At 38.0% G+C, this 10631-nt stretch overlaps 1 protein-coding gene and 1 non-coding gene across 2 annotated transcripts in view; one reads left to right on the top strand and one right to left on the bottom strand.

The window, feature by feature from the left end:
- Window positions 1-3909: 3909 nt before the first annotated feature.
- The window catches only part of cunh20orf27 (chromosome unknown C20orf27 homolog), a 38477-nt gene continuing 31755 nt past the window's right edge, over window positions 3910-10631 (bottom strand). Inside the window, exon 6 of the mRNA XM_038731635.1 lies at window positions 3910-6349. Within this exon, the coding sequence (XP_038587563.1) occupies window positions 6249-6349 (101 nt within the window). The 3' untranslated portion in view covers window positions 3910-6248. The remainder of the gene's footprint in view (window positions 6350-10631) is intronic.
- trnag-gcc lies at window positions 7035-7105 on the top strand. The gene has a single exon. It is a non-coding gene; the product is annotated as a tRNA-Gly (tRNA).

The following is a 10631-nucleotide window of genomic DNA, read 5'->3' as shown; positions in this document are numbered from 1 at the left end:
TATGGCTGATCTTCCTGCCTCGAGGCTTGAGGATATGTTTACTATAGAATGATTTCATTATTTTTACCACGTGATTGAATGCAATCAGGGGAAACTAGATCCTTGATCTGTTTTATCGTGATAATAATCAAAACAAAGCCCCATTTTATGTGAAGCATATTTCTGATATACTCAGAATCAGACATACACTACACTACTGCACATAAATGCGTGTGTCTCCTAATAGGCTATGATGCCTGTAGCAAGAGTAAAAACATAGATCTACCCTCTGCCTGAATATGCCCGCAGACCAAAAAGAAAAAGATGTTTATTTGCACCACGCACCGACTGCCTCATCTCCTCTCCCATGTGCGGATTGCGGCCTCGTGGAGATGAATCTGATCAATCAGATCAATCAACAGAGATTACTGTAATCCCAGAGGTCAGCGGGAGGGCACCGGGCCACTCAGAGTTCACACATCCCACACACAAGCTCCAGACAAATCTGTGCAGGAATTGCAAACATTTGGCCACAGGAAACTGTAATTTTATGCAAAGATTCAAACATTTAGACGGAAACAGATTATTTAAACGACCTGGTGCTATTTTACACTAAATACAACTGCAGCTGCTGGCAAGATCTCTGTTTTATCAGACAAAGGCATTGATTTATAATTTCCCAAGCCTTTATAAAAAGCTGTAATATTTCAAATGCCCCCAAAAACTGTTTCGTGTGTCTATTTTTGTTAACGGAGCAGGTAACGTCACAGACAAGCATTTGGGATTATTAAAACAAGCAGTTGAAAACGCGTTTTGTCACTCTGCCATGAAAGCCGTGGAGCTGCTGAAACTAGATGTGGACAGCCGATATTTCTATATTTTGGATACTGGAAAGAAACCTGAGCCAGGTTGCAGGTGAGTTCATGGAGCTTTGTTGAAAAAAAACATTGGAAGGAGGTGGTGAGGAAATGAGGCAGCAGGTTAATGTAAAATGTGGGCAGCGGTGTGACGGACACTCAGCTTTACGCACATTTATTCGATCTTATTATCCACATTAACAGACAGACTGGCCTCGTGATAAAATCTCAGTGACTGCAGTCAAACTGAATTAAGCGTTTGGCCTCTTTAGGTTAATAAAATATCTCTGTGTTTGTCCCCCCTTGCTCTCAGAAGGTCATCAACTTTACTCAGCTCATGTTTACTCGCAGTTCCTTGCCATGTAGTCAAGAGACAACTGATGTTGCACAACACAGAGGCAACCTATGTGGAATATTAAAATACTTAACAAGGGACAAATGATAAAATAAACCTGTAGAATCTATAATTTCGTCCAACTGAATGGCTAAAAAATGCCCGTATTTCAGAACATCTTAGGGAACTGCAGTTCATTTTAAACGAAATGTATGCCCTTTAAGAAATATATAGACTATGCATTGTTATTGGTAGAAAATTAATGCTTAATATATGCTAATACCACGGGCACATGTTACATCTGACTATAATAAGCCTATTAAGTCTATTAGGAGATTAAATATTTACTGTCAGTTAAGTCTACTGAAAACCATGATGTCACTAAACACAATGTTGATAAAATTATTTAATTCGACACTTTCAAAACGGATAATCATATACATACATACATTTAAAAAGCAGTTAAATAAAATAAAGCAATTGGACGTGTAATTGGGGCTAACAAGTAACATTTTAAGGTGAAAACAAAACATTTTGGCTTGTGATTTCTGAGCATTAAAGGGACTAGCTGCAGATAACTTCAAATAAATTTTAAGAATGAATAACTGCATGTCTTATTATTAATATTTTACCTTCTTTTAACAACCTGCTCAGAATTTTAACAATATTTTTTACCAATACACACCAACACATGAATAATTCAGACGCTCATAATTAATGCATGTTGCCCTTTTAGTTTCCTACTAACACTGTAGGCCTACACCAACACCACCAATACTAACGATAATGTTAGTTTTGTCGCCCAATTAAGAGACTGAAAATGTTTTCTTCTGCATCACAATTCTAAAATTTTTTTTTACACACATACAGTAAGAGAAAGACAAGTAGCCTACTTTATATTTGTACAACAACAGAGTAATGCAGAAAAAAATGTCGAAATGAAAAATATTTATTCCTCTTTTCTTACAACACGGATCCCTCCGCAGCTCCGCATCATTACCAGACTCTTCAAGAAACTTTCAGGCGTCGAAAGGTTGTTTCTCCTGCACTGACATTTAGTTTGGTGCTGTTGTGTCCGGGTTTAGCTCTGGGTACAAACTGTCCCACAGGAGAGCAGAGGATCGCTGCTTCTTCCAACTTTTCCTTTTGTGCGTTCCTGAACACGTCCAGCACCACAACACAAGCAGATAGTTAGTGATTATGTCTTCCCAAACCCAGCTCAAACAACCAAAAATCATCTCTGAATATTAAATATATAGGCCTTTTAAACATAAAAAAATAAGAAGTGTTACTGATAAAGGACAGTTGTGACAAACCGGCCAGTGCTGCAGTGTTTAGTGGTGTTTAATTTGCATTTTCTGCAGCAATGGTTATTTAACATTGGTTATATAATGGCTGGAAATGAGCCAGAGAAAATCCACACAATCCTCACCTTCTCTTTTAATCATGCACTCTTATTTTTGTAGTTAAGGCAACTTTGTCAGTAGTTAAAATAAAGTTTTAAATTAAGCGTTGAAGTTTAGTCTTCACCACACTGTGCAATGCCTCCTAATGCCCCATGTCCCAAAACATTCATACCTATCTTTATAATGTGGACTTAAAGGCTAAAACTAAACTTAACTTCCTCTTTATTATCTACATCCTTACACATACACTGGTTAGGCTGCCCTCTGTTGTAGTAGAAAGAGTCTTGTTATGTGTTGCTTTAGAAGTATTTTAGTGGAAGCAAAAACAGTGACACTAAAAGTTACTTTGAGACAAGGTTTGTTGTTGGCTTCCTCAGTTTTTGTCTGGTCACCAGGCTCGTTGTTGCTGCCAGTTTCACCAAAACCTTCCCAGATTTCAGTGATTAAAAGGTTGTTTCTTTTAATTCTGTTCTGTAATGAGTTGTACTATTGACTTCTGAATAATAACAAAAAGCATCTTGTAACTTAAATTTCTGAGGGGAACCTAAAGTCTTCATTTTCAAACAGCTTGTCAGAAAATGAGCAATACAGCCATATGCATACTAAACACATAACCTTTTTTTTTTTAAAAATTTTTAAACTTAACTTACTTCTTTAATAGTAAAACAGTAAGTAACATTGATGGATGTGATGTTTTCTATGTGAATTAATCTCTAAAAGTATAAAGCATATATAGATAACATATCCCCAAAAAATGATTTCAGTCTCTGATAATAAAAAGTTTTTTAAAAAATTGGTGTAATTTCAAATATTCTACTTTAAGTGAAATATCTGTCTTATAAATACTGAAAAGAAACATAAATAAAAAGTTACTTATACCTCTGTCAGATTCAGTGACTGAACAGTATGTTCAGTAAAATGGCAACAAAAGTGTAACAACTACTTGTTGAATATATAACTGGTTTATTCTCACACCTCTGGAGCTGAACTTGGTCTCACGGCAGTTAGGCTCAGTGTTTCCAATAACTTGAAAAGATCATATCAGTTTTTGTTCTTTAAACAGAACAGACTTTGTCCTCTTGAGGTGAAACTTCCCTGCAAAAAAATACACACAATCCACTTGAAATAAACCCAAATTATTTCACATTCACCTGTAATGTTGTTCGTTATTTTAAAAAAGGAAATCGTGCAGCCAAACGTTTTTCAATGTCCGCTGGAATCACATGAAAAATATATTTTGTGTAACACAGAGGACATCGGCGCAGCGGTGTAGCCCGCCACCAAGTGTCCCTGCGATGAACTGACAGAAGTCGCAATAAGTAATAACAAAACATAAACATACACACATTTTTATTCATTTTTGACATTACAAAATACAAATCACACACACAAACGGAGCAGATACAAATAAACTGCTACATTCTTGAAACAGTTAACCTATTGAGCACTTCAGTTTGACACTAAGAAGAAACAAACTTTGACCTATTTTACAAGCAAGCAAACATCAAATAAATCTATTTAATCTGCACTACACCAACAGCTCCTGGTCAACTATGTAGAGGAATAACGCACAGTATTTGTTTCCTTTTAAGGCTGATGTATTCAATCAGGTCAAAAACAAACAAAAAGTATTGAGTCACACAGAGGAACTGTCATGATTTTGTAAAAAGAGGTTGTGTGTTAGGGAGAGAACAGTGCAGCCAGATCATGGCACTTGCTCTGTGTACAAATGTGAATTAAAGCAGAGCTGGCATTTTACTTCATTTACAAGTGATCATGCCTGTCAGCTCTCTCTGATCTGCACTCGTACTGTGAAAAGAGCGATGGGAGAGTCAGATACACCTGTTGGAAGCAAGCTAATGGAAGAAGAGGGATTTAACACTGGGAAGACGACAGACAGGCTGCTCCTATGCTGGATTTTTTATTTCCCCTTGCTTGATCACGTACAGTCCCACTTCTCACTCTTCAAACCGGCCCATGTGTTGGTCTGCTAGGTACGGTTATGTGACAGGATGTACAGATGATGGTGAGACAACATTGGGGTTAAGAGAGAAACAGGATGTTACAATGAAAGGCACTTGTGTTGCGTACATTCGTTCTGGAGGCTTCATAAATTCAAACCAAAGAACGAATCCTTCTCCGAGCTCTGCTGGACCGGGTGCAGTAGGTTATTCTTAAAGGAGAAATCCACCCATCAAGATTTTTTGTCACTGTCGATTCATCTAATGATTATTTTCTTGATCATTGGATTAATAGTTTGGCCAGTGCGATGTCAGAAAAATGTCTGTCACAGTTTCCCTTCAAATGTCCAAAGCTTTAAAACTTGAAATGCTACTAAATCTTCACATGTGCAAAGCTGGAAGGAGAATGTTTGGCATCACGGCTTGAAAAATGTCTTGAATCACTAATCAGTTAACAGAATACCTGCAGATACATTTTTTTGTCGATTGACTAATCAATAAATTATTTAATCTCCATTTAATAACCTTAAATACAGCTATTGGCTCTGTGCAGTACGTTAGATCTGTGATTAAATCTGGTCGGTTTTAAAATTCTGTGGAAAGTGGCAAAAACATAACAACATGTCAAAATATTTAGTAGCAGAAAAATGTTTCAGAGATCTAAAACTTCAGACACAAAAGCTCAGATTCTGGTGTCAGTTCTTTCTGGTTGCACTATTTGACACAGATGACAACATTATTTTGTTTTGAGGCATTATTCTCTGTTTTTCCATTATTTCTGCTGCAAATGCCTTCCTCACACACATACTGAAATAATTTGACACATGCTCTGTGAGATTTCGTGGGAAATGCAGAAAAGAAGAATGTAAGTATTCGGGATGGGTTGTGGGGAAATGAGGTACAACAGAAACAGCCAATTAAAAGTCATAAAATACATTGAACCGCACTTATTGAAGGTATATAACAGTGTAAGAGTGCCACAGTTGGATTTTTCCTTTAAATGTGACCACACTGCAGCCCTCCAGAAAAAGCCTTCAGGCCAGAGAAGCATTGCATGCAGTGCTCTGCAGCGCCCCCTAATGGTTAAATTACATTATCAGCGTCACTAAACAGTTCAGTTCCTTTTCTCTGAATTGTGCAGATTTGTATTCCTTTCTATGGGTCATTTTCAAGCTACTTAATTGATAAAAGAGCCCTTGTTACTCCCTCACCTATTAATCCACGTGGGATTCAGTTTGTACAGTTTGCACATCAGGAAGAGTGAACTGGAGCACAAGAGGCAGTGAAAAGGATCTGAGGCTGTACTGATTCAAAGAGCGCTGCTGCCCTCCAGAGGTTCAGTAAGGAAAACACAGGTTAATGACAGAACACGTGGTGAAGAAAAAAACAGCAGAGTTGGAGAAGTTGAACTGTCCCTTCAGATGCTGTCGATGTTGGGAAAGTCACAGCGGAGGAATGTTTTTGTTTTTTTGGATGTAAATGTTCTCAGGATGCAAATATCTACTTCCCCTGACTCCAAACCTGAACAGCGGGGCTGGGACGGGATCTACAGCACGTGGCACTAAATCATTTGTGTGTATACTTTTTCTATTTAGGGAACATGGCAGGTTTGTTCTGTTTAATTTCATAGGTGTGTGATGGCAGGTGTGTGTGTGTCTATGTGTGTATATGTGTGTATACTTCAGATGGAAGGGGAGCAGGAGCTTAAGCTTTAGTCAAATCCTTGCCAGTCGCTCTGCTCAGAGTCGTACTCCAACTCCACGCCGATACAGCGAACTCCCTCCAGCAGCATGGGTGTACCATGGTGACGGTCTAGTGGCAAAAAGACAGAGAGAGAAAATAAATTCCCCAATCCAAGGAAAACATTTTACACTTTTCAAACCTTTGTAAGTAATGAGCTAAATACACTGGCACTGGAACTAACTCCCTATGCATTAGCCATGGCTGATTACAGTCTAAGGAAATACACAGACTAGCACAAGAAAACTAAGATGTAAGATAAGACCAGATACCACATGTACCCATTGTCACCCAGATGAAGCCTCTCTCTATTAATCATTCTAGTCTGGCATCCTCCAAACGTTTTCTAATATCTGTAATAAGGAGATACAGGAAGATGGAAATCTGCTACATGGGTGGAAAGTGTTATGGCACATCTGAAAAAACAGAAACACTCCACAAGGGGTTTATCTAGTAGATATTTTTAAAGTCCCAAAGCCTTCCTCTCCTATTTTGGACAAACATTTGCATAAACTATTAAGCACAGGTTTCTTGACCTCTTTCCACACACTCCTGCTTTCTTTTGTGCATTGGGTATATTCTGTCTATGAATTTTCACCTGTTGTGTGATGTGATTTTTGTCACATTGGAAAAGGTCAATTAATAGATTTTAAAATGAACCTTTTTCAAGAGCAAGGCAGTTCAAGACCCTCCCCTGTGGAAGAGGAACCTCCTCTAACTATTCAATTCTGAAAGTGTATGAACACAAAACATAAATGCATTGGTGGTTCAGTGGTAGAATTCTCGCCTGCCACGCGGGAGGCCCGGGTTCGATTCCCGGCCAATGCAACACACTTTTTCCTGGCTAATATTTCAGTGTTTTTGCTTGATGAAAGACGTGAATGATTAATCGAATATCAAAATAGTTGTCACCATAAATTTTACTCAATAAGTCACTGATCTAAACGCAGTAGTAGTAAAGCTAAGAGGAACAGCAGAGGCTTAATCCTTTGATCTGGTCTTCATCCAGGCTTCAATTACTCACACACATCTGGACAGATGTTCAGGCCAGGCTTTGTGAGTAAAAATAAACATTCAGCAACACAACCTCCATTCACCCTCAAACACACAGAGGCACGCACACAAAAGCACACACTCTAGTTGTACTATATTTACACCGGCACGAATGGAAAGACCATAGGGAAAGACACATACGCCCCCTTTACCTAATTCTTTAGTCTATCTGTCAGTTCTCACTTCGAAACTAAAAGATGTTAAGAGTCAGCTGAAGTAAACCTACTGGGCTTCAAAATGCTGAATAAAAAAAACTATTAGTCAATTAATTGTTTAGTAAACCTACTGGGCTTCAAAAGAAAAAACTTTAGATTTGTGGGAAAAAAACTTGCTGGTAAAATCCACATTAACATTAAACTGTGGTCACTTAAACATCTTTGAACACGAACTCCTTTTTGGAGAAAAACCAAAACAAACATCCCAAAATTTAATTTCTTAAATTCTATAAAGTAGTGCTAAAACAAGTAGTCAATTAATCAATTAGCCAATGATTTTTCAATAAAGTATCTTTGGGTTTTGGACTGTTGCTAAACTATTAGTCAATTAATTGTTTAGTCAACTGGCAAAAAATGTATTGGCAGTTATTTTGACATACAATTAATTATGAATCTATTTTTATATACAAAATGCCAAACATTTTCTCAATCCAGCTTCTTACTTGTATCTTTGGGTTTTAGACACGTCCGGGCCAAAAAAGCAATTTAAAGACGTAATTTTGGGCTTTATCTTTCACTATTCTGAGACATTTTATAGACCAAACAATTCACAGCTAAATGTATTGTGTGGTGTGATTTTTGTCGTGTTGGCAAAGTTCATTAAAAAGAATGTAAGAACAAAAAAAGCACTTTACAAGAGCAAGTGCGTGCCTCCCTTCTTTAAAAACTAACCACATGATTACAACCAATTAGAGAAAATATTACTGCACACAGAAATACAGGTGCTGGTCATATAATTAGAATATCATCAAAAAGTTGATTTATTTCAGTAATGCCATACAAAAAGTGAAACTTGTATAATGTGTACATTCATTCCACACAGACTGATATATTTCAAGTGTTCATTCCTTTTAATTTTGATGATTATAACTGACAACTAATGAAAACCCCCAAATCAGTATCTCAGAAAATTAGAATATTGTGAAAAGGTTCAGTATTGAAGACACCTGGTGCCACACTCTAATCAGCTAATTAACTCAAAACACATGCAAAAGCCTTTAAATTCTTCTCTCAGTCTAGTTCTGTAGGCTACACAATCATGGGGAAGACTGCTGACGTGATAGCTGTCCAAAAGACGACCATTGACACCTTGCACAAGGAGGGCAAGACACAAAACGTCATTGCTAAAGAGGCTGGCTGTTCACAGAGCTCTGTGTCCAAGCATATTAATAGAGAGGCGAAGGGAAGGAAAAGATGTGGTAGAAAAAAGTGTACAAGCAATAGGGATAACAGCACCCTGGAGAGGATTGTGAAACAAAACCCATTCAAAAATGTGAGGGAGATTCACAAAGAGTGGACTGCAGCTGGAGTCAGTGCTTCAAGAACCACCACGCACAGACGTATGCAAGACATGGGTTTCAGCTGTCGCATTCCTTGTGTCAAGCCACTCTTGAACAAGACACAGCGTCAGAAGCGTCTCGCCTGGGCTAAAGACAAAAAGGACTGGACTGCTGCTGAGTGGTCCAAAGTTATGTTCTCTGATGAAAGTAAATTTTGCATTTCCTTTGGAAATCAAGGTCCCAGAGTCTGGAGGAAGAGGAGAGGCACAGAATCCACGTTGCTTGAAGTCCAGTGTAAAGTTTCCACAGTCAGTGATGGTTTGGGGTTCCATGTCATCTGCTGGTGTTGGTCCACTGTGTTTTCTGAGGTCCAAGGTCAACGCAGCCATCTACCAGGAAGTTTTAGAGCACTTCATGCGGCTGACCAACTTTATGGAGATGCAGATTTCATTTTCCAACAGGACTTGGCACCTGCACACAGTGCCAAAGCTCCCAGTACCTGGTTTAAGGACCATGGTATCCCTGTTCTTAATTGGCCAGCAAACTCGCCTGACCTTAACCCTATAGAAAATCTATGGAGTATTGTGAAGAGGAAGATGCGATACACCAGACCCAACAATGCAGAAGAGCTGAAGGCCACTATCAGAGCAACCTGGGCTCTCATAACACCTGAGCTGTGCCACAGACTGATCGACTCCATGCCACGCTGCATTGCTGCAGTAATTCAGGTAAAAGGAGCCCTAACTAAGTATTGAGTGCTGTACATGCTCATACTTTTCATGTTCATACTTTTCAGTTGGCCAACTTTTCTAAAAATCCTTTTTTTTTATTGGTCTTAAGTAATATTCTAATTTTCGGAGATACTGAATTTGGGATTTTCATTAGTTGTCAGTTTTAATCATCACAATTAAATGAAATAAACATTTGAAATATATCAGTCTGTGTGTAATGAATGAATATAAATATCCAAGTTTCAATTTTTGAATTGAAATACTGAAATAAATCAACTTTTTGATGATGTTCTAATTATATGACCATCACCTGTAATAAGTAAAAGTAGGCTGCACATCAGCCATGTCAGCCTCCTCCTGGCATTTGAATTCTCTCTGTTATCATCTGGGCATCTGCATGTACTTCCTGCATGCCAAACAAACCGCCACTCCAAATCGTTTATCCCCTCGACAATCAGACTCTTAAACTCACTATAGTCCTTTATGGGGTTACAAATGTGCATATACTATTTATATTGCACTGTTGTATTGCACATTACATAATCTACTGGTATTTGATCAGTATTTATTCAGGTTCCGGGTGCGCTGCCTGGTTGGATGCTGAAGATGTTTGTGTGTGTTTTGCAACTGTAAAGTCGTTTGAACTTGAACTCTAAACTATTTATTTATGTCATAAATTTGGTGCAAAGTGCTCATTATTAGCTGCAGAGGGAATAATGATTGTACACTACAGACATTAGTGCGTTTGTTCTTAAGAGATAAACACTAATTAAAGTAATAAATCTGTAATTAAATATTATTGTTCCCTAGTTCCTAAAAAGTTGAATGGAAAGGGGAAAGGACCTTTTAATAATAACAACAAACTTTGCTCATTTAGCGTTTTTGTAAATTACAAAGTGCCTTACAGTAAAACAGAGAATCGGGATGCAAGAAGGGGAACGATGTGTCCTTTTCTTCCTCTCTTCCTGTGGCACCATTTTGAATGAGCTGGAGAAGAGCAAGTGACTTTTGGCTGAGACACTAATCAAGAGAACGGCACGTTTTGCAAGATGTGTGAGGGTTAAAAATGATTTGA

This window comes from Micropterus salmoides, unplaced genomic scaffold, assembly GCF_014851395.1.
Source record: "Micropterus salmoides isolate LMB-PRFRI ecotype aquatic unplaced genomic scaffold, ASM1485139v1 Ms_hic_scaffold_2, whole genome shotgun sequence".
NCBI classification, from domain to species: domain Eukaryota; kingdom Metazoa; phylum Chordata; class Actinopteri; order Centrarchiformes; family Centrarchidae; genus Micropterus; species Micropterus salmoides.
This window is presented reverse-complemented; position numbering and strand designations above follow the sequence as displayed.